Source organism: Mya arenaria, chromosome 14 (genome assembly GCF_026914265.1).
Source record: "Mya arenaria isolate MELC-2E11 chromosome 14, ASM2691426v1".
Taxonomy (NCBI): domain Eukaryota; kingdom Metazoa; phylum Mollusca; class Bivalvia; order Myida; family Myidae; genus Mya; species Mya arenaria.
In genome coordinates, this window is record NC_069135.1 from 43,258,320 (window position 1) to 43,284,671 (window position 26,352).

The 26,352-nt window shown below is 34.6% G+C and overlaps 1 protein-coding gene across 3 annotated transcripts in view; it reads right to left on the reverse strand.

Moving 5' to 3' along the window:
• Positions 1-255: 255 nt before the first annotated feature.
• LOC128217800 (metabotropic glutamate receptor 8-like) overlaps positions 256-26,352 on the reverse strand; it is a 91,237-nt gene continuing 65,140 nt past the window's right edge. For all 3 annotated transcript variants that reach the window (XM_052925195.1, XM_052925193.1, XM_052925194.1), the window contains exons 2-10: positions 16,417-16,633; positions 8,245-8,336; positions 7,757-7,952; positions 6,223-6,348; positions 4,431-4,637; positions 3,953-4,079; positions 3,419-3,584; positions 2,328-3,092; positions 256-2,107 (exon numbers count right to left, since the gene is read on the reverse strand). In XM_052925195.1, coding sequence (XP_052781155.1) covers positions 1,694-2,107; positions 2,328-3,092; positions 3,419-3,584; positions 3,953-4,079; positions 4,431-4,637; positions 6,223-6,348; positions 7,757-7,952; positions 8,245-8,336; positions 16,417-16,633 — 2,310 coding nt within the window. In that variant the 3' untranslated portion in view covers positions 256-1,693. The remainder of the gene's footprint in view (positions 2,108-2,327; positions 3,093-3,418; positions 3,585-3,952; positions 4,080-4,430; positions 4,638-6,222; positions 6,349-7,756; positions 7,953-8,244; positions 8,337-16,416; positions 16,634-26,352) is intronic.

The window sequence follows — 26,352 nt, forward strand, 5'->3', positions numbered from 1 at the left end:
TTACGAATAAGACAGCGTTTGCTTTTTAAAAATATCTTTTTATCAGTGAAATCAAAACTGACCAAGAACGACGATGAAATTATTATTTAAATATAAACATAACTTGTAAGCTGTTCAACACAACATAAATGTACAAAATAAATGTAAAACAACTGCAGGCGACGGATTTTTTATAAATAAGAAACATAATTTTGGGATATAAAATGCTCAATTTCTTGTTAATTAGTAACATTTTAAAGGAGATGTTGTCAAACTATTACACATAATATTATTGGAAAATTGTATATATAATGTGTTTGTTTATACAAATTTAAAAAGACAATGATAGAAAACATTTACAAATGCGTCATATAATTCGTGAGCAAGGCAATATTGTTAATCTGAACATTACCCTTAATCGCTTCTTTATTATTATGAAATTTTCGAAAGTGCGCTATATGAATTTTTTACCAATTGACACCCTAAGAACTTCAATTGCTGTTTATTGCGGTAGCTTCAGAATATAATATGTTTGTAAAAATGTTAAGCTCAAAGTCATGGACATAGTTGGAAATATTTTAAAAGTGTCTAAATTTCAATACTTGAGAATCATAAATAAGACAATGAGTTTAAAGGATATTGTTTTGTACTTGTTTGTTTTTTTTACAAAATTGTACACATGCTAAAAATACTACGTATTACAAAAGATTCAGAAGCAGGTCTTAAGCTCACGATCAAACGGCAGTTCCACTGCTTCGAAACAAAGTAAGTAGGTCAAAATGTCATAACCAATGTCATCCAGGGAAAAAAATGAAATTTGTTTGCAAAACTCTTCACAAAACAATAAAACTATACACTTTCTACAAATTCCAATGCCTCATAGTAACAAATATTCAAAATACATTTGAAAGGTCATGCTAGAGGTTATCTTTGCAGCCATGTTTTTGACAAATTTGGTTGGTGTTAGCACTTTTGATTACGATAATTTCTTTCAAATTACTTTCAATTTTGACTATCGGTTCCATCGAAGTGTCCTTTAAATTCATTGAAAGAAAGTAGGTTCTGCCTCTGACGGCCATATTTTGTTGGCAAGTCTGGTTTGACATTCATGAAAAAGGGGTCACCTTATGATTATATCCGATGTCCGATACAGATAATTAGTTTCAGTGGAACGGTTTTGTTTAAAGCTTTAAGGGGGAATGCTCCTTATGACAATGCTATTATTACTTAATTATTTTGAATTTATACAATAAATTTTAGTGGAGAATATTTTTTCTATTGAGTCGAAAAGCGGAAAAAGTGGCTCGATCTCTTTTTTCAACGGATAAGATTTTTTTTTGCCATCATGAAGTAATCTCATGATCATTTCTCCAATATGAATCTTAAATGATATTGCTATTGCCACAGCATCAAACTATTTCTGCATGGAATTATTGTTTCAATATTGTAAGGGGTATATATGCAAAGCTTTTTTATCAATTTGACAATGTGGTTATAGTGGAGATATTTGTTTTTTACCTTTTGCTAATATGTGTTATGCGCCAATTATTAATCAACCGAATGTGCTCATGGGGAAGTCGGTACTCATGTTGAAATATGTTTATTACGAATCATTTAGTCTTAAAACATTAAAATTGCTATAGTTCACAATTAGTTATCGGGGTGGGTTAGATTAGATTATAATTATACAATATATGACAGTTTTCATTGAGTGCTATTGTTCTGAAGTTGAAGTGGCTTTATCCACGGTTGGTTTTGGAATGAACGGTTCGTCACAAAAGTCATCATCATCTTCTTCTAAGCTGTCTGAAAATACATCATTTACAGTCTCAATTGTCATAGTTGTAGTAAGTGCCGATGTCGTGATTTTTTGAGCGTCCTTCACATGCCCGTTGTGGGTCTCGTAAGAGGCATAAGACGAGGCGTTGCACAACGCTCCTGGACTGTTAACGCTCGGTATGAAAGGTTTGGCAAAACTTCGCCCGGCTGCCTGTAAACCTGGCGTTGCGCCTTGTCGAACGTTCTTGTGTGGTTGAAAAATCACAATGTAAACCTTTGGTCCAAATAAACACACAAGCGCGACAGTAGCACTTATACTAACACACATACACAATGAAGTCACTTCGATCTGAAAAGTAAACAAATCTACAGTTAATGTGATGTAAAATGGATCAATAATTTAAAACAAAATAAATCGACGATTTTGACGAATTTAAAAAAAAGCATTTATTTTTTCGTAAGCTACAACCGTTGTTTAGAACTATTCTTATTGAAACTAACATTTCTCGCGCCTGTGTGAAAAGCATGCATCTAATGTGTAAAAGAGTATTATTGAATGATGTCGTTACCTTAAAGTCATGATTGGCACCAAAGTATATTGGAATGAATGCTAACCACACGATACACGTGCTGTACATGGTGAATGCTATATACTTGGCCTCATTAAAGTTTTGGGGGATCTTTCTCGTTTTGAATCCAAACACCGTACACAGAATAATAAGAAGCATGTTATATACGAGCGATAGAAGGATTGCTATCTGGCTCGCCTTGCAAGTTAGCACGAGGAAGTCCGTGTAGTGCTTCACGTATAGTGTTTCTGGCTTCTCGAAACCAATCCATGTTAATCCTCCAACTATTTGCACGGATACAAGGCTTAAACAGATACAGATTTGAGACCGCGGACTCGTGTAACTTGGTTTCTTGACCATCGCCTTCACTCCGCGGTTAAATATCCTGTATATTCGATTTGTTTTGACGAGCACCGATGCGTAGATGAGACAAAGAGATATGCCAAGCATGAATCTTTTTACTGTACATAAGATAACAGTCGGTTGTGCAAGAAGTATAAATGTTGTTCCGTATGACATGAAAATCCCACACAAAAGAACATAACAAAGTTCACGGCCCGAAGCCATTATTAAAGGAGTGCGATTAAACTTGATAAACACGTATATAACGTAACCAGCCGCCAACATTCCCAATGATGAGACAGAAACCGGAAGTAGAACCCAGAGAGAGTCCCAGTTGAGATGCATGACAGGAAGGGGAATACATAAGGTCAAATTTCTATTCGGTGTGTAGTCATCTGGGCAATCCTGACAAGTGTACTCATTCTGAAAGATCATAAAACAAAAATGTTACATGAGCGTTATGTGAAACCTAGCATTATATGCACATTCATATCCAATCAATTGATCATGATCATGGCCTGACAAATACAGTTATGAGTAAGTCTCAGTCTAGCTATGTAGCTTAAAATTTAAATATTACTCTGATGCCTGTACAACGTAAAATAAAACCATTGCTCAAAAACCACAACCGTTATAAAGAAGACCATGTAAAGTCTATATATTAATGATGAGGTTGAACATATCCAAAAGGAGGTTAAACTCTTGTGTTCGAATAGTTACACATCGTGTTTTTGAAGTATAAGGGCTACCTTTAACATCTGATTTTCCCGGCATCGTATGCAGACCCAGCAACACGTGTCGCTCTCCACAGTGTTATTCTTGATGTATCCAAACGGGCATTCTTCCGAACAAACAGACCTCGGAACGTTGGTAGTGCGGTTTCGGAAAAGTAGTGTGTCGTTGAATATCACCAATCTGAAATTAAAAATTGTTGAGTAGACTTTGAAAAAATCTGTAAACAACATTTCCTTACTATTTAAAAATAAATAAGGCTGTTTTTGCAGAATAATTTTAAATGATAGTAAAATAAAAGCAAAACTAGATAATTAATTGTGTATTACCCTGGTTGTCTAGATTTCTATACTTTAATATATCTTAATGATTGTTTCAATTTAAACAATGCATAAGCCCGTGCTCATGGACCGTTAACTGTGGTATTTTTGCACTGGTTAATTCAAACGTTTTCCATACATTGGATGTAGTTTGTTCTTGTTTTTCGGGAAAGATAATTTTACCAGACAATATGAACGCGAGTGTGCTTTCGAGGGAGAGATACTCCATACCTATCAATCCACTCGCCCACTCGGACATAGTCGTATCTGTCTCCCGTGAGATGCTGGTATTGGAAAATGTCATACTTGCCCAGCCCGTCTCCTTTTGAATCAAACTTCACCTCATCTCCTCCGATACCTAGGGTAAAACGTAAACAATTGACTATACTACAATAAGAAACCAAAAACACAAAATCTGAGTTTTGAGCTTATTGAAATAATCTTTGTAAAAATAGATATAATTTTCTTCCATTATATTAAAACCAGCAAGTTTTCCACGTTACAAAACTAAAACGTTTGTACTGTAGAGAAGAACATGAAATGGATATTTATAAAAAGAACAAGATAAATATATATCTTCTGTAAGTTATTGACAATCTTCATCAATAAAAATAGAGACAAACTTACTTTTTCAAACATATGGAGGTCTTAACTGATATAAAGGCTTAAAGAGTAATTGATTCTTATTACACAGATAAAAATAATTTACCAACGAAAGAGACATTGCGGATATAATTCAGCACTTCCTCTCCCGTTATATAGCCAGCCTCGAGGCATTCCCGAGGACCTAGCGGACATGAGTCCGTTAGAAGGCTGTGCACGGCATGGGCGAGGGCATAGACCGAGTCTATCACAAACTGAACCAGGCCTTCCTGCTCGTAGTGGGCCTTGTTGAAAGCTGATATGTCCTCTGTACCTGATATCAAATAAATTTATACGGTTACAATGTCACAACTGCTTGTGTTTTATCAATTCCTTTCTAGTTTTTATAAAGTCCTTGGTCATATAGGGATAGGTTCACAAAGACTCATTTTTGGCTTTGCAAATTTGCAAAAACAAAAAATAACTAAACGTTTGTATTTAAAGAAGTGCTATAAAACTAAAAGCCTTATTATGTAATGCAAATAACACAATCGTTTTGCGTTGTGTTTTTTTGTATAAAAGCAATTATAATTTTTATAAAAATGATAATTATGCAGTTGATGAAAACAGCGTACATTCGCATCTAAATAATGTTTTTAGATATCATATGAACACCTCTCTTATATTCAATTTATTATATATTATTGATATTTTTAATAAGTGACCACAAACTCTGAATGCTGTACACTACTCAAACGCTCGAAAAGGATGTAGTCACTCCGAAATAAATTAACAATAGTTCCAAAAAACCTAAAATATGGTAAAACATTTTAACTCATAGAGTGTGGTTACTATTTTTATTTGTATTTGTTAAGGCTTATGTAAAGCATATATTTCCTACATCGAAGCTGCGGTAGCAAATAATTGAGCTTTTGTAAACCATCCTATTCGAAAAATACATAGAAAACACTTTAATGATAACTTAAAAACCCAAAAACAAAGTTTGAAGACACGGGTGTACGAATCCGATAAAACTTGACATGTATTTCATATTAGCGTAAACTATCCGTCATTAATACAAAAACCGCTACTTGAAAAGATTTAATATTTTTAAGTTATATATAAGTTTTCTCGGAGAGAAATTCTATTAATACACTATACTATTTGAGAAACAAAACAAAATGCTATATAATCATAGTAAAAATATATTACTTCCCTTTAATACATCATATATTAATAGTAACGTCATTATGGTGTCATTCAAAATGTAATTTATGGAAAAATGATATAATGGTGAACCAATTTAAATTCAACGAAAAAAAACAACGATGTTGATATCTTACATGCACTAACACATCATTGCATCTTTATGAAGAAATGCTTACCTAGATATTTCTTGACTCTTTCATCATATAATACTGTTTTTTTATGAAAATTTGCAAATTAACACTATCAGTGCACACGCCTTTTAAGGCAGGTGACAAAAATCACGCTATTTCAAACTACGGTTATTGTAAAGGTTATAATGAATAGTTGTTAAGGAACATGGCATTTCTCTGGTTGGCGTTGACAAATAGTTTAAAATTATTGCAACAATACGACACCTATCTTTATTGAGTGCATATGACAATCTTACAGGCTTACCTGTCTTCATATGATGTATATTTTGGTGGGGTTCAAAGCAACGCAGTTGTTTACATTATTTTAGTGAATACACACTCATAATCATTTAACCAACTTAGTGTTCGATATTATATTTTGTCATCTGACCAAGGCTCTGTCCACCTGATTCATATCAATAACGGCTCACTGTTGATTCACCAACATAATTTCTACCGCATATTTAAAAAATACAGTCATCCCATTTGACTAAATATAATTTCGAACACTAACGCACTTTTATGCGTTGGTCTACCTACCAGAGCAGCGTGTTCTGTTCGGCTTGTCTTGCATGGTGCAGTCGAAGATAGACTCCCAATATTCACTGAACCATGGATCAATCTGGGCATGAGGCAACGTAAGACCCAAAAAGTACTCGTCGAAATCTGAAAAAGAGGTGATCTGATATTTTAAAGATATATAAAGAATTATGCTCATTTTGTGATGGTGTGAATATTTGCTCCAATGTACTACAGAAACAAATTCTTAAGGTAAATGTAAAATAAAGAAAGTATGGGCTTTCAATGTGTGTGTAGGGGGTGTTACACATTGCATGCAGTATACTCTTAAGATGGTTTGTCTACCGGAGTTCATATTGGAAATAGGCACTTACATAACACCACTAGTATTTTCTCTTATAATAGTTGGAGTGATACGATTGTCCTCAATCAACTAATATTAACGCCTAATCATGGAATGTTAGAAAATCAAGTTTATTTTAAGGATCGTCTTGACATTGTTTGGAAGAACAATGATATGGAATACGGTCACATGTTCATGTCTGAGATTGTGTATGTTGATATTTTTCACGAAATAGTTAGGATAAGTTTGCTTTGTAGGTTCTTTTCAGCGCAAAAGTGATTGAACTGATGAAAACCTACAAATATATCATTACTGGACTGGAAAATAACAAAGCTTCAAAATTAACGTTTAGACGAAAACCACATGGGATTATGATTATCCTGTGAGAGTGCAACAAACACAAATGTAATGCATGGAAATTTCTGTGGGTGTATTAAAATAACCATTCTGAAACGTGTCCTGCTGTTTTTTATGACAAACTAACCGACGCACTTTCATAAAGGACAGCTCTTTATAGTGGTTTTACTACCGAATGACATTTCTTCTTTAATAAATCCTTGTATGTTACTTACTTTTTTCGCGAAGGTGGTTTTTGCAACAAAGCCATCCGTTTGTACGTCGCAAATTTGCAGTAATTTATTTTGCTTTAGACAAACATCATCATAAATAAGAAATATTCATTATTGTCGGGCGAATTCCAGAAATAACGTGGGCATAATTTTTATGGGAATAGCTTTTTTCCAAGGCACGCGTATAAATCACCGTCGCCAATATCTAGTTAATTTACTTTACGATTTTTAATAGCGGTGATATAATTTATTAAACGGCAAACATTTTTGCAATCGTGAATTTTACATAAATAAGTAATAAGAATGGGCACATGGTCGAAAGTGCCAGTTGCTTTCAATAATACAATAAAATCTATATGGACACGCCCAGTAGTCGACACTTAAATTAAACCTGTTTAGAGGCACAAGGACAGAACCAAAACGTCAATGGACTAGAGACACAAACGTATAAACACTTCATACACAACATCGTCAACTTTGATTAAAACCTACGTGAAAATGGTTTTCGAAAAACCATGAATAAACTATCAATGACTAGACAACACATAATTAACGCTATATGCTCGGAACACACTACATCAACACAATGAAAACTATTTGAAAACAGCAATACATTATTAAGATATAAACAAATCGTATTCACCTGCAATAACCCGACGCTTCGGAAGCAGACTAAGCGTCCCTTCTGCGAAAATTTCCTGTCCATACACAGGATGTATCTTGGCACCCCAGCTGTCTGACGCCAAAAACGTCAACTCCATCGTTCTGTTACGACGTCGTAACGTCAAAAGCAGTTTACGACAGTTGTCTTCGTTGACAAACATTACCACAGCTTTTGCCTATTAAATTTAAACAGAAACATCATAATACATATTAGATCATGGAATGTATAAGACATGGCAGCATTTTATGAAATATATACATATATATACATTAACCTGTTGGGTTTTTTGTATATATGCAGCTAAATGAATTTATTGTGTTATAAATTATTCACCAAATGCTTAGGAATACACTCCGTTTGGAAAAATTCCACATTATCAAACTGACTATCCTTATCTAATAAATTTAAAACTTCTTATAATAAACAGATTTGCATGTGGTCCCACGGGTTCGACTTATCTGAATAACCTTATGAATAGAGATGAGATCGTCCACAATTTTGTCGAATTCTTCGTCCGTCGCCATCCGTGATATCTTCAACGATTGGGCCACACAGATGCCTGAAGTGAGATCAAAGCGTTCATTTTCAGTATAGTCATGACGCAATGGAAATGTCATGGACACGAAGTTTACACCCACCTTGTTAACAGGCATTTGGGGTACACAGGATCAAAAAGAATTACATCCACCATGTTAAATCTAATGCACTTGGGATATACAGGGACAAGAAAAATCTTACTTCCACATCCTTTAATAGCAATGGAGATAAAGAGGGACAAGAAGCTTACCCCCATCTTATTCAAACGCACTTGAGTTATACAGGGACAAGAAGCTTACCTCCATCTTGTTCAAAGGCACTTGAAGTATACAGGGACAATAAGCTAACCTCCATCTTGTTCAAACGCACTTGAGGTATACAGGGACGAGTAGCTTACCCCCATCTTGTTCAAATGTACTTGAGTTATAGAGGGACAAGAAGCTTAGCTCCATCTTGTCCAAAGGCACTTGAGGTATACAGGGTCAAGCAGCTTACCCCCATCTTGTCCAAACGCACTTGAGTTATACAGGGACATGAAACTTACCTCCATTTTGTTCAAACGCACTTGAGGTGTACAGGGACAATAAGCTTACCTCCATCTTGTTCAAACGCAATTGAGTTATACAGGGACAATAAGCTTACCTCCATCTTGTTCAAACGCACTTGAGGTATACAGAGACAAGAAGCTTACCTCCATTTTGTTTAAACGCACTTGAGGTGTACAAGGACAATAAGCTTACCTCCATCTTGTTCAAACGCAATTTAGGTATACAGGGACAATAAGCTTATCTCCATCTTGTTCAAACGCACTTCGGGTATACAAGGACGAGAAGCTTACCCCCATCTTGTTCAAATGTACTAGAGTTGTAGAAGGACAAGAAGCTTAGCTCCATATTGTCCAAAGGCACTTGAGGTATACATAGTCAAGAAGCTTACCTCCATATTGTCCAAACGCACTTGAGTTATACAGAGACAAGAAGCTTACCTCCATTTTGTTTAAACGCACTTGAGGTGTACAAGGACAATAAGCTTACCTCCATCTTGTTCAAACGCAATTGAGGTATACAGGGACAATAAGCTTACCTCCATCTTGTTCAAACGCACTTCGGGTATACAAGGACGAGAAGCTTACCCCCATCTTGTTCAAATGTACTAGAGTTATAGAAGGACAAGAAGCTTAGCTCCATATTGTCCAAAGGCACTTGAGGTATACAGAGTCAAGAAGCTTACCTCCATATTGTCCAAACGCACTTGAGTTATACAGAGACAAGAAGCTTACCTCCATTTTGTTCAAACGCACTTGAGGTGTACATGGACAATAAGCTTACCTCCATCTTGTTCAAACGCAATTGAGGTATACAGGGACAATAAGCTTACCTCCATCTTGTTCAAACGCACTTGAGGTATACTGGGACGAGAAGCTTACCCCCATCTTGTTCAAATGTACTTGAGTTATAGAGGGAAAAGAAGCTTACCTCCATATTGTCCAAAGGCACTTGAGGTATACAGGGTCAAGAAGCTGACCTCCATCTTGCCTAAACGCACTTGAGTTATACAGAGACAAAAACCTTACCTCCATTTTGTTCAAACGCACTTGAGATATACAGGGACGAGAAGCTTACCCCCATCTTGGTCAAAGGCACTTGAGGTAAACAGGGACAAAAAGCTTACATCCATCTTGTTAAACAGCACTTGAGGTATAATACAAGACTGCTAATTTCTGATACCTAGTGCCCTATTTCATTCTGCATAGATTGAACGAGTTTTACGTCCAAAGAAAATATTTTTAAACATATACTCCAAAAAAGCAGTATACACACTATTGTTTGGCTTTCAGAAAAATGCTATAAGTCAATCAATGATATATTGCACATTTTAGTAATTAATAAAGCATACATTTTCAAATGATTATGATTTGACGGGGTAACCAAGCACCATATTTAACATTTTCGTGAATGGCTCAGTGAACTGACAAGCTCATTTGTACACCTCTCCAGAAACAGACATTCAACACTTCACCCTCTGCACAAAACGGTCATAAATATTAGGATCACAGGCTAAAATAAATGTATTTTTCACATGTACGAAGAAACGTACATTTACTTTACTTATGGTGGCTCTTTCTGTACAAAACACACAATCCAACATAAATTATATATTTCTATGTGTAATATGTAATGACGGACGCTATTGGTGTACCTGTATTGTGTTCATTGGAAGACATTTCGCAAAAGACGGGCTAGATGAAAGAAATATCATTTCGAAATATTTGTATACTATTGATATGATACTTTATCAGGACAAAAGTAACACCATTATGATTATTCATCGCCAATTCGCCGGAACATTTCTTTAGCATCCCAGACACGGCATCAAAGAATTGACAGAATTGTTCTGGATTGCATGTAATAGTTCATCCAAGTTATTCTGTAACCGAATTTATTAGCAATAACGACGAGAAATGCCCCGTCGCAAATAATATAAGTAACGATTGACGAACTACGACAGAGCAGTGCTTGTCAAGTTGATTCTTTAATGTAATAACTGTGGTTATTTTAGATGTTCCATGTAATAAAATAAGTCATTAACGCTCGTGTTACATGATATTTCACATCGGCCCCTGTTACGTAGTACTTGATACACAGTTATCCATAAATTTATTGATAAAACAATGAAAAACGAAGGGACAATCCCAGTATCCCAAAACTTATTAAGTAGAAAATGACCCAAGCGATAATGAACAAGAGACACAAAGGTATAAACACCACATATACAAGATATACCACAAACAGACCACATACGCATCAAAACATCATAACCGAGCCTTGCCTTATGACAATTTGAACATTTACTTCATGTGTTCTTATTTTTAGTTTCATTCATTTTGAACATTCCATTCTAGTAACATGTTCTACATAAAGTACCATGTCTATAATTTTCAGAATACAAGTTACAAATTACAACTTGTTCATCCGGTGGATGTCATAGACATTTGCGTTGGATGGGCTAAAACATATATATCGCTAATTAAAAGACAAAAATGCATAAACGATCATTTAAACGCCGTGATTTGTAAATTCAGTTATTCAATACATCAGCTATGGACAAGTTTCCCCGAAACACAAATTCAATTGATTTTAGATCGGAAATCATAGTTCTTATAGTCCTCGTGTAAATCAGACTGTCTCGGAACGACATCTACAAGATTCGGACGGCATGTGAATTTACCAAATTTCAGCAACCTTTTGCCGACATTTCTCCAGGCACTTGTTAAGGCGACATGCTTCGACATGCTTGGGGATTAATATTAAGACCTGGATAGGATAAGATAAGTAGAAACAATTCAGACACTTGACGTCAGTGGTATGACAGTTATTCGTATAACATTAAGCTTATTAACGATTTAAGACATAACTAATCACGACTTGAACATTGTTTTCCTAATGCATGTCAAAATCAAGGTAGAAATAACACGTCCGCCATTCTAAAAAGACGAAACCGATCTTGAATTGTATTCAATATTGGTCTTAATTTGATCTAAGAACTATGTAGCTGATCGGAATTCGTGATGATGATAGATGACTAATACAGTGAATGAAGTCAGTGATGTATAGCTTATACTATTGCTGATTAACTGTATAGGCTCAACCACATGTTTTGAGTTTCACTCTTATAAAACAGTGTTAAGCTGAATAGCATGTGTAAATGCCAAATGTAAAGACTTTTAATGATGTATAAGCAACTCGAAAACTTTAGTATTATAATTCTTATTCAGATATTTCGGTTATAATAAATCAATGTCATGGCAAAATATGCTGGCAATTAATAAACACTTACTTGAAATCATAAACATTTTAAACTTCACCCAACCTTATCACTTAAGGGAAATCTTCTTTTATTTTTTTTCGAAAGAATTTTGTACGTCTCCTATTTACAAAATCTTTCTTACTTTTTATTTTTACTTTTCCTCTTAAAATTTCTCTCTGGTACAGGTTAGTTAATATGTGGATTCAATACGATATTTAATTCTGGTATTACCTGATTTCAAATGTCTATTGAAATAGGCAGACTTCGAATGAGAGTCGGATTGTTCTGCTACTACCAAATACGCACAAAAGGGACTAAACCGCTTACGGAAATGAACTGATTTGATGGATTTCGATGCTTTAAATCATTTCGATCGACGTTCATAAGATCCATGCCTTGCACCTTCTCCATCGTCCTTCGGTTCTGATGTTTCTACTGACATTGATAGTAGATTAATATAGTCCTAAACAGTGTGCAGAGCTTTTCCAGAATGAAGGACTAATTGTATGTGGATCGACGTAACTTTGACATTCCAGCTATCATAGACACGTTTACATGTTAAATTGATTCATCCCAGTTAGTAAATTATATTTTCACATTCCATCTGAATGTAATAAATATATCCCTCCCAAATTCAAGTGAGTCTGATGCTCATTCATAACAAGACATTTATATATCCCGCCAAGTAGTTCTAGACTCTATAAACATCCTTAAAACCGAAAAGGCAACCGTGCCCGATTGTGTTAATAGCTGTGTTTACCGGTAATTGCATTGGAAATATCGCACCCTCTTCGGGAACACGCTCTGGTAAACTACAAACACAATGAACGCTATTTTAAAACAGTCTCTTCTCCAAGAAGTTGGTTATAAATATATCCCTCCCAAATTCTAGTGAGTCTGATGCTCATTCATAACAAGACATTTATATATCCCGCCAAGTAGTTCTAGACTCTATAAACATCCTTAAAACCGAAAAGGCAACCGTGCCCGATTGTGTTAATAGCTGTGTTTACCGGTAATTGCATTGGAAATATCGCAGCCTCTTCGGGAACACGCTCTGGTAAACTACAAACACAATGAACGCTATTTTAAAACAGTCTCTTCTCCAAGAAGTTGGTTATTACCGTCGAATATCTTCACTGAGCGTTTTAGAAAGAATTATGCACAAATATAAGTTCAACTTCTTTCACCATGATGATTTCCTTACTAATCCCTTCCAGTCAGGTTTTATTCCAAAGGACTCTACCGTCAAGCAGCTTGTTTCGATTTATCACTCGTTTTTTCTTGCATTAAATCAGTGAAAAGAAGTTAAAGCAGTTGTCTCGAAAGTCTTTTAAAGTGTGTGGCACGCAGGTCTTCTTTCAAGCTTCGAGAAAGTGGCATTTCCGGATCTCTTTTGGTGTGAATAACTGATTATCTCAGTGAAAGAAAGCAGTGCATTGTTCAATCTGGGACCAAGTCAAACACCGAAACAATACCGCCTCCAGGCTCAATTTAAGGTCCCTTAATTTTTCCATATATATATATATATATATATATATATATATTTCTTTCATGCTTTTCGATGAAATATGGGGTTTTACCAGTGAAATAACAACAGTGAAAATATCAATTTGATATTTTCACTGCAAAATAAGGAGTGAAAATATCAACTTTCAGAACTACTTTAAATTTCTTTGTTGTTACATGTACTTGCCTTGATCAAAACAGAACACTGGACCTCAATAAATTATGTCAAAAAATGTTTAAAAAAAATAAAAGAAATGTTTTATAAATTTAAACAAATAAATATATAATTGGAAATTAACAACTTACCGTTTATTACCGGTTATCCCGTTTATCAAACATTTTACTGATCTTTGAAGCTGAATGTTCGAACATTTGCTTTCATACCAAACAAATTACAGACAAAAACAACTGTTCGAACATAAATAAAATTTTATATCATCGTTCAAATGTATTTTGAACTGTTAACCATTGTAGTACGTAAAATGAGCTTCCTGGAGAATTCACACAACAATTTACAGATAGATCCGAGTTTTTTTACCCCACCCACACCTCAAAATGTGTCAACAAACTAGCGTGGCATTTACTCTTTTAATATCTGGAAAACAAACATTTTAAAGCGAAACAGATTGGTCTCTGACAGTAAGATGACTGAATATTAACTTACTATAAAAACACGCGTACATGCAGCCTTAAACTAAGAAAAATGGTTAAAATCCAATGAGTATCCACATTTGTTTTGCTAACACATTTGACCTTCCAAATTTTCATTCTTTAAATAGCGTAGTAATTTGGTTATGCTTCATGTCCAACTTAAAATAAAAAGTGTTTTCATTATTTTTGGAACATATGTGCACTAATAATACTTCATTGTTTACTGTTCATAAAGCTTTGCAATAAAAAACGAGCGAATATTAAGCTATAAGAATGAATAGCAGAGAACTATTTCTCAGCAAACCGAAAGTAGAAAAGTTGACAGCTATAATTATGCATGAGGGGCGCCCCACGGGTAGCGGCGTAAAGCCCACCCTTTTCAAAAAAGGAGGTAATTCAGAAATAAATAAAAAAAACAAATAAACTCCGAAAATAAGCATAGAAGAAACAGAAAATTTGTTTATTTCAGTGTTAGATCGTATTTAATTTCACTCGTGATCATAAAAAATCTACATTGAAATATGTTTTTCTATGACACTCGTGAAAAAAATATGATCTTACACTGAAATAAACAAATATCCTCTATATATATATATATATATATATATATATATATATATATATATATATATATATATATATATATATATATATATATATATATATATATATGGAAAAATTAATATATATATCAATGATATTGCTCTGGAAAATAAATCACCCAAACGTCATTTTTGCGGATACCACTACCTTAAATAGTTTTGTAGATGACCCTTACGATGCTGCCGAGCAGCTCAATACTGAAAGGGAAAGGATTCACACGTGGGCTTAAGTTGGTTTGTATCATTGAGTCCGGCAAAAACAGAGACACTTCTTATCCATCGTAAAACAAAAAGACCGGTATATCCGCCTATTTTTATAAGTTACGTTCGAATAGCAGACGATACATCACACAAACATTTTGGTGTCTCACTTTCTAGTCAATGCTCATGGCATGACCATATATATCCACTCCGTCAAACAGAGGGCCTGGCAGCGTATCTACTTCATCCGATCCTTTAAATATGTCCTTGATCTGAAATCTCTGTCATTGCTTTACACAACACTGATTTGGCCTTTGAAAATGCAGACATTGTCACGGAAAAACTTATTTCTCTAAAAAAAAGCGTAAACATAAACCTTTAAAAGAAATATTCGAGATGTTTTACTCTCTTACACTGACGTATTTTTCAACACCTAATACATCACGAGTTGGAGATAGAAACACGTACAATCTTTGAAACCGTATCAACCTTCGAAATATTGTATGTTATTCACAAATACTATCGGCCTTCTTTTTTCAATCTAACATCTCTTCTTGGATTGCTCTATCAGAAGGTGTTTGTTCTTCTCCATCGTTGCATTTTTTTCAAGCAAACCCTTATTAAGAATAGTACTACAGTACCCGAAGCCTATTATAATTGCAAATCTAGTGCTGCTAACACACTACTGCGTATGCACTGTAGCATTTTTTGCCTTATGGGACATCTTATTCATCATATTACATATTCTTAATATTCAATTAAACATAACGTCCGTTTCACCAGTATTACTAGCTCTGCGGAGTGGTAAAGCTCTCTTCTCTATTCTAAATATTTATTGTTTTGTGCATATATTACGTGTCTGCTTTTTTAAGTAATGTCACCCATACAAAAAATCATGTTACCGTTCTTCCCTTTTATGAACACGTCTTTTGACATACACTAATATACAAAATATGTTGGTGCACGTTGGGGAACGTTGTTTTATTACGAAAAGAAAAAAGAAACTACGTTTATAACGTACGTATAATTAAAACAATATATTTTAAATTCAAATTTCAAAGACAACGAACTTTTACAGACAAGTTAGTTGATCGGACTTTCTTACCTAAAGAATACTGTTATTTAAAATCGTTTTTCATTATTTATGTTTAGAAAAAAAACTCATTCAAATATAATCAGATGACCAATTAAATACAATAAACTTTTGTTTGCTTGGTTTGTCCCCTTAAAACATAATTTTCATACGAACAAATATTTTTTTTGTTCTTTAAAGAGACGAAATTATTTGTTTGTTTTTTTTCAACTCAAAGAGCGAAGCACAAAATGTCTTACCGAATTTCTTAGCAATCTCTTCGAATGCACTAACGCCTTTTTCGCCGTAATTTCCGTCGTCGGCAAGGGTACTGACATAGTTCCAACCGAATCGGGCGGCAATGTCAACCATAGCGCGTGCTTGAAACGAGTCAGGGGGCACAACTCGTGAGAAGTATTCGAATCGAGACTTGTCACTGAGATCGATACTTGTTGAGGCGTAACTAATTTGAGGAATCTGAAAAGACAAAGGTAAAAAATCGTATGGATTGGTGAGAATTACAATACTAATACAATTTCTTTGATCAGAATGTATTTAAGAAATATAACATCCACTGAGGGTCATATGACATTATAAGGACCGGCCAGTCGGCCAACGAAGGTGTATATGGACAGAGGCGTTAGGCGAGGTCAATTCACCTTCGGGGACTGACTGGCCGGTCCTTATAATGCCATATGGCCCGGAGTGGTGTGCTATATAAGAAATATTATACCGAACACTTTTCATTACAATTCAATATTTTTAAAGCGATTTAAATGTGTTTTATTGAACAAAGCTAATAATGTTTACTTGCGAAAAGTTTTCGCCGTTGTGAAAATAGCAAGCCGCACTTACCAATTGCATGACGTCAGCGGTCCATATTATATTTTTGGCCGGTCCGGACCTCGCCAAAAATGTAATATGGACCGCTGACGTCATTAAACTGGATTTTCATCAAAATACAGTGATATACGGACCGATCGAGTTTATATATACAAAGAAGGGACACATTTATGTGAGGTATAATACTCATAAATAACACACTTAATGTGTGTTTGATATTTGTACGGAAGTATGAATACCTGCAGCATACGTTGGATGAGGTAGACATATGTACGAAAGGTTGAATACCTGCAACACACGTTAATTATGGTGGATATTTGTACGGAAGGGTGAATACCTTCAATACATGTTAGGTGTGTTGGTACATTCGTACGGAAGTGTGAATACCTGCAACACACGTTAGTTATGGCGGACATTTTTACGAAATGTTGAATGCCTGCAACACACGTTAGGTGAGTTGTGACATTAGTACGGAAGGATGAATGCATGCAACACACGCCAGGTGTGGTGGACATTTGAACGGAAGGGTGAATGCCTGCAATACACGTTAGGTGTGTTGGGACATTCGTACGGAAGTGTGAATACCTGCAACATACGTTAGATGTGGTCGACATTTGAACGGAAGGGTGAATTCCTGCAATACACGTTAGGTGTGGTGAACATTTGTTCGGAAGGGTGAATACCTGCAACACACGTTAAGTGTGGTGAACATTTGTTCGGAAGGGTGAATGCCTGCAACACACGCCAGGTGTGGTGAACATTTGTTTGGAAGGGTGAATTCCGGCAACACACGTTAGGTGTGTTCGACATTTCTACGGAAGTGTGAATACCTGCAACACACGTTAGGTGTTCGACATTTGTGTGGTAGGATGAATACCTGCAATACACGTTAGGTGTATTAGACATTTGTACGGAAGGCCGAATACCCGCAATACACGTAAGGTGTGGTGGACATTTGTACGGAAAGGTGAATACCTGCATCACACGCGGGATACGTGAAAGTGGATACATTAAATGTCCGCTATGATTTTCAGATATTTGTTGAATATATTTAAGGCACTCTTTGGTAAATATGGGTATGGCAGGTGCAAAACATTTGTTTAATTTCACCAATTTGTATATTTGTGTACATACATTGTTCACACGCTATGTGTAGATATTTGTATTGGAGCGTTTATACATCGCAGCTGAATGTGGTAAGTAATTGCATTGAAGGGTCATAAATCGCACACAAGGTGTTGTTAATATTTATTTGAGAGGGTTAGTTCATACAGCACACACTAAGTGACGTAGATATCTGTATGGGAGGTTTTATACGAAACACGCTACGTGTGGTAGATTGCATGGGAGGGTCCATATTTCGCACGCTAGGTGTGTTGATATTTGCATGTGAGGATAAATACAAACAATATAAGCTACGTGTATTTGTATTGAAGTTATTATTCTTACCACAAACTGTGTGTAACAGATATTTCTATTAAAGTTAATACATTTACCAAACGTACCATGTGGTTGATACTTTTATTGAAGATTGCATATATTTAACACATGCTAAATGTGGTTGATATTTGTACGGGAGGGTTACTTCTTACAATTCAAGCTAGGTTTGTGAGGTACTTGTGGGCCAGGGTAAACATATAACACACGTCAGGTGTGGTGGCTATGTGTGTGCGAAGGTGAAGATATTTGTATTGATGAGTTGATTATTGCTCCACACGATAATTGCAGTAGATATTTGTAAGGGATTGTTTATACAAACAACACAATGATTTAAAGGCTTGAAGAGTCTTCATTCTCATATTTAACAATCAATAAATCGAAAATACAAAAACCTCGGAAATGGAATTTCGTATGATAATGACATCAATCCAAAACAATACTTTATTTTAGGCTTTTCTAAAGTAAATGAAGTAAGCCCACTTTCCCAAGAACATCCTCTTCAAATAACAATGTGAAAAACCACGATGCTTCATTACGGAAACGTAAACGGCATGGAGAAAATTTACGCCACAAATGGAAAGAACGGCTGTTATTTTGCAGTCTGGAAGATTTGAAAAAAAAAAAAATGGCAGAATTAATTGCGACTTTCCTCTATTGTTACGAGAAAACGAAATAACGAAATGGAGCAGATTTACCCTCAAAAAGCTAATTAGGGTGCATAAAAGGACCTACGAAATTGATTTCTACTGTTCTACCCTCTGACTAAAAATTTGTATTTATCTTTATTAAATACCATTCAAAAAGCAATCTGCTTTTGAATGACTATTTTAAGCTTCAATGAAGAGTTCTATTTGCCATCAACAATAATAAATTAAAGGTAATGATTTAGCACTGATTTCATACAAAACCAGAATTTCTGAGAACATCTATATGTCAGGGGACTTCTTGCTTTAGTTTTAATATAACAAATATTATATGGGTGACAAGAAAAAGTTTGCAAATATTATTTTCCCCTTTTAAGATCAAAACAGTATGTTTTTCAGCTTCTTTGCAGACTAACATTGATCTGAATATCTGGGCCAGTTGTATAAAACTGGATAAGTAATCTGCAGTTTATCTTCTGGTAAGTTTGCAGATGCAAGCAATTTAATTGTCCAAAGTCATTATTGGATAAATGTTGACAAATCAAAGAACATATCGACTAGCTTACACCAAACGAAAGAATTACTTGGCTTTATACAATATACCGCTGGCGTTTTTTAATCGATCCTGGACAAATACTAGAAGAGTACTTGACTGTAATATCGAATCCATTACACAATGTGTTACGGATACAAGAAAACTTCACTCGTTCAGCCTTTAAGTCTGCGAATATTTTAGAAATGCCGAAACTAGACAATATCTTATGAAAACATGTTTGATATTAAAGCTCAAAGCGGCAATGAAATATGCAAAAAATGTTTAGCTCATCTGATCCTTTGATCAATTTAATTTCACCGTGCAGCCTTTCTATTCGACAATTGTCTACAAACAACTTGTTAAATCGTTTAAAACTAGATAATACCGTTAACTAGTTTAGTTTGCTTTTGCATACAGACAATTTCTTATTGATATATATCTGGGGGAAAAAAGAAAAACACACGAGTGTGTGCATTTGCCCCGCTACGCTCTGATTTAACAAAATCGTCAACGTAGTAACACACTATAAAACAGAGATAGTTGGGAAGCACAATAAACACCTGAATTATGAACATATCATACCGTTAATTGCTATGAATACGTGTATATATGCTCTGTTTTAGAGAATGTATAGGATAAACGCAGTGTGTGTTGACAATCGCCACTTGTTGATGAACATGCGTTATTGAATATGTCTTTACGAATAAGGCTATGAACAAATATAAACAGATTTACGGATAGAAACTTCCTCTTTATTCCCCAAATAATCTTCATCCTTTAACATTCATTGTTAAACAGATATTTCTGTACATGGTACATACTCATTCGTATGCAATATTGACACTTTCCCCGGCTTATCAACCATAAAATTGTAGACAAATAGAATGTTGCATTTCGATTCCCTTTTTTTTCTATAATCATCAGCTACTGGTGGATATAAAGAAAAGTAAATTAGAAACTTGTTTCCTCTGAAAAAAAAACAATAAGAAAATAATACAGTTCAATGTATATTATTCTGACAAAGAGAAAATGAGTGATGACTCCCATTGGAAGATTCTATAATAATAAAATTCGGCTGTGGAATAAATCATTTGTTGACTACAACAAGCTCAGAATGTAAATGACAACAGCCATCAAAGTCAATGTCGTGACATTGCATAAGCTATGTCCTTAATTCCGTCTAAAATATCGTCATATCATTAAGCATTGTTATCATGTCAACTCAAAAATTAATTCGACATATCTCCTCATAATGAGATATGAAGCCTTAATATCAGAAGATTCGCGTTAATACTCTCAATGCAAAAACTTTGTATTGGGAATAGATCTATGACAAGACTGTTATGCAGTTGTCGTAAATTTGGAATAATGAAAATAATGAAATACGGAACCCGGTAAACTTGCATTAACATGTGTCTGAAATTGCTGTCTTAAATACAGAAAAACTGTTTCGACAAACTAATTAGTTGGCATTTTTACAGAGAAAAATAATTATTTTCTGTTTTAATCTAATATATTGAAACATTGAAAACCAAATAAGCCAAATAGACATACATTTGAAGAAGACCTTGATAAAGTCCTAATAGGCACGAACTTAAGACACATATGTTAGATAGTGAATGATTAGTTATGTTTTACGTATACAAGCTTCACTCATACATAATGATCGCTAATGAAATATTGGATATGACTGTCCTACAGTGAAAGACCACATATCAAAGTGTTGGCTGTGTTTCGATAATAGAAACACTACGCTTAAATAGCTTTGCCTTATCTTAGTCAAAGCTTCAATCCTGATCAGTAGTATCCAATCATCAAAATCCATGTAGTTTCACATCTGATGCGTTCTCCTCTATGTCAATAGCGAGAGAGAAAGTAATAAATTCAGACTAAGTAGTACCTTCGTCACTTCAAACATTGATACGCCTGCGACAGATGAGCTGTACGGTACTGTACAAAAGCATGCTTTTTCAACTTCGCTTAACAATTACCAATTGAAAAACATTAACATTAACCTAGATAAATGTAATGACGCACGAATTTGGGAATAAAAATAATAGTATGTAAAATCTAACTATATTATTGTTTCGCAATACATTCAGCGATCCCATGAACCTGATTCATAAAGGAACAGATATAGGCTTGCTGATACTTGTCCCCGAATTTAATATAATCTCCAATTATTTGTCCTAAATTGGCAAAAAGATGAATCATCTGTTAGCGAGGCTTATCCCTCTTGAATAGAAACTAAGATAAAAAGTTTTCATTTAATACAAAGAAGCCAAAATATAATCCTTATTTCTAAAACACAACATATCGACTTCAATTTCTATTGAAGCCTTCGAACGAAGTAAATGTTGCTTGGTTTTCAAATGATTACACATTTTGTACGCACTTCTTTTTTTAATTTTCATTAGGCTTAAGATGCAGTTTATGTATTTCTTATCGCTGTATAAATTATGCATTACAGCATCGCATACACACCTCAAAAACCAGCGTGCACTTAGATTTACATAAATAAACTTTTATGCGAGATGAAATTTGCATATTAAATAAAGACAAGGAAGTCGGGATTCATCATAATCTATCTTAATCGAAAACAGCCCATCAATTGAGTAAGATCTGTTTTTACAGTATCAGCAGCAATTTGTGTAAAAGAACTGCGATCGAACTTGGTATAGTGATATAAGCACATCTTAGTGTTTTTTAGATCATAGAGTGACGAACAATGTTAATTATGATTATTTCATTAAAAAAAGATAATCCAATCCAATAATATATGTATTGGCGAATAATTGCATTGATTTTTGTATTGGTGTTCTTTTGCGTATGTTTCATTATGTTTATTTATTGGACTATTGCTTGTATCAATGGGTGGGCTACTGTAAAGGATTTACTTATCTTGCCTTTATAAGGCCATATGCAGCCTGTGTCATAAACAAAATATTGGTATCGGTTTGTTTTTTGGCATGCCTAAGTTGTTTCAATAGATTTAGGGTATTTGCTGTGGTGGAAATGTTTCCAGTATGATTTTTGAAACATCAAAACTAGGGGCTCACAGATATCAATGCATTAATTTTAAAGCATTGACATCCTTAAAACATTCACGTTAAGTGACAAACTAATTCACATTCACTTTCAATGCAAACACGTTTTAAATCTATAACCAGGCTTTATATTAATCACATGAAATGGCAAATGCCGAAAGTACAACAAACACATGCATGAGTTTATGCAGGGATTAAATTATTTGTCTATTTTAAAGTTATCATTTGTTTCTAAACGTCTATAGCAATATGCGTTCACGCACTTCTATTGGACTGGGGTTTTAGACAGTTTTATTTTACTGAAATAAATAGTTTCACAAGTAAGATATGTCTTCTCAATTTTCTTTAAGAAATTATTTGTGTATGTGTTCTGGAATATGTATCCTGTATCACAGGTAACTTGTTTTTAGCTCGTCTGCATCACAATTCCTCTTTTGTTACTTGTTTAATAATCCTCAACGTAATCGTATTTCACTGCAGATTGATTTGCCTGTATCTAAGCTCGGTCAGAATGTCTTCGTTTAACTATCAAGGGTTTATATAAGGATTTTTGTCCAATACTAATGAGATTGTTATACAATCATAGTAACACAAGTATGATCATATGTATGAATATTTATTATCCAGGTTTTTTGGTAGTTATGAATCGATGCCTTACAAACAAACCTTTTAATCGCCGAATACAGCCTGTTTTCAAAATTGCCACTATAGTAAATGTAAAATTGCATCTAACAAGGTCGAATGACTAATTGATCTTGCATTTTTAAAATGAATTCAGTTGTTGCTCGAAATTTCATATTGTTTGACAGTTCTTCATTTTACAGAGAAGTATTGTTTGAATACGATACATTCCTAGCATATTTCAAGGCAATCTGATTGTTAAAGCACTTTTGTTATTGATGTGCAGGTACCAATGTGAAATTAACTTCCCTCTGAAAGGCCAATATAACACTTCCAATGAATCTAAAGGTTGATCGATTTGCACTGATGATGTTTGTCTTCACAAATAAATCTTCGCCACATAAACCCCTCTCATAAAATCTGCACAGAGAGACCCAGGGTTGCTTTTGATATTGCCTTTAGACTAAGTACAGTACATACATAATGATCGATATTTAATCATTGAATGACCGTCTTAAAGGAGAGACATTGTATATCACGATGACGGCCGTGTTTCTGCCTATATCTCGTATGAACGGACATGATTAATGAAGAGCGAATTGCCTGTTGATGTTCGTACTACGGTTTAAGACATTTGGTTTGTCTGAATATAAGAATTTCTTTTAGTGTATATAAACGGAGAAAATTTATAAAATTGTTGACTTTAAAAATAAGAAATTATTACTTCGTACATTCCCTTTGAAAAATAATCCTCAACAGAACGTAAACAAAGTATTGTAAAATATATTCTATGCTCAATAAATTTGTCGGTATTTTATCGCTTATTACCATTATCAGTTGGTTACAAAAGTAAAGAAGATGTAGAAGCATTGATGGCCAATAACAACTTGAAGCCGACAAAAAATGCACATTCTGAGACAGAGAATTACACATCGTTTGGATCTTATCTCATTTTGCATGGATTACGGGATGTTTCGGGATTATTTGATCCTGATTAAGATACAATTAAAACATAAGGGACAAGCCCAGTAGCTTACACTTTATAAGAGGAGTATGTTAAGTCAAAGGGTTAAGGCCCAACAAACACTTAAAGCCACAGTGCCACTTAAAAAATAACCAACGAATTTCCTGGATCACTGACTCACTGTAAGCTAATGAGGTAAAAAGAGGGCGGAACATAGTGCTTTGCAAACACTACCTAAGCAGTTGACGGATAAGACTGGATAAATAAGAAGATAAATACCGTACTGAACATTTTCAAATGACATTTCACGTAAAGAAAATTAAGCTCCTGTTTCCAAAATAGATGTAAAACATATATTTTCGAATGAGAAATTATCAATTTTGTTTATTGAAAAATCACAGATTGGTTCATGTTTTTGTAGAATGCACTTTTTGTGTTTGACGTAAAAAAGTGTGGCAAATTATTAGGAGTGTTAAAACTAAAATGCTTAAAGCTGGAATCCTTAAAAACATATTGATATTTGCTGAAATATCGTTTTTGAAGACCACAATTTTCATAATTACTGTCAACAGCTTTGTTGCTCTTGAAGAGGACCACCCATGCATCATTCATACGAGGTTTAATTGAAATTGTCCTAATTGATAAGGAAGAGATGTTTTTGGCAGGAAAATGTTGACGACAGACGACCGTCGGACGACGACTGACGACGGACAATAACCCTTTCATAATCTCACGCTGAGCTCTTTGCGCTAAATTGAGCTTAAAATACACAACAGTGCTCCGGGGAAAGTCCTGTTTTGATATGTCATGTTTTGTCTATGTATGGGTTTTGCATGTGTTAAAGAACTAATGTTGGTTTAGTTTTAAGTGGTCCCTTTTGCGAATTTCTAAGTTTTTGCCATATTTGGGATGTTCAAGAAGACTGAATCAGGCAAGCTTCGACACATTTATATTCTGCTACGTTTTAACGTTTGTCCTGATCAATTCTCAGCAAGTAATACCATATAAAGTATTTAAACTTGTCTTCGATATTTACACTCTGGAACTCAGTATTTATCTGTCGAAAACAATCTAAGAAAATACACGTGTATTTTCCTGGAATTGATACATCTGATCATATCTAGTGTACATGGAATGCCACACTGTCCTTAAGTCGTAATTCTGAAAAGCGTGAGAACCAATCGTCCACTGAATCCTATGCCTCTGGAGATTAATTTGTCAGTACTGAAAGAGGTGAGGATGCTGGGAAAGCAATAATGATTTACGCCCAAGTTTAATTACATTTATATCAATTGTACATATTTTGCAGATTGTTACCTTATTTCATCATATTTATACAGATCCAAACACAATATAATTAAATTACTTGCCCATTACTTCTTTTTGTCAGATTTAATGAGCAATAATTACTGACTACGAAATCAGAAGTACAACTCCATGAGGCACACTAGGCCTTTAGGGAACATTTTCAATCGTATGTTTTGCATTCATAAAGAAAAACATTAATTAAACCAATGGAATCAATCCCTATTAAAATGACTCCATAAGATGATTATGTTCAACTACTCATCTAACAATTTAAATCAAGAATGGTGACAATAAAGCTCTTCCTACATAAATTGTATTGGTCATGGATTACTAGAATTGTTGTACTTATAGACAGATTTTACACGTTGTCTTTTGGCTACTGGCGATCGGCGACGCTACTGATAGCTGTTTATAAAGTGAATTGGTCCCACAACCACAACTGTCGGGGGATTTTGACATTCACTGCTGGTTCGGTGATGGTGTGAAAATTGGTCAAAGATTTAAACTTTCATTTCTTGCATATACTAGAAAGATGTAGGTATAACTTAGTGCGATCGCATTCGTAGCCGTAGTAGAAGTACAAACTTTGCCTCAAAACCACAATAAAGGCCCCTTGTCGTCCGATGAACATGTCGAACGACTTCGTTTGACTTTGGCTTGGAGAAAATACAAAGCCATATATGGTCATGTAGTAAAATTGGAAGACGAAATTAAAGGCGCATGAATAGGAAATGTCTGAAGTCTCGTGCCAACAAAATTTCGTCCCATAATTGGAATGAAATCTTATTTCACAC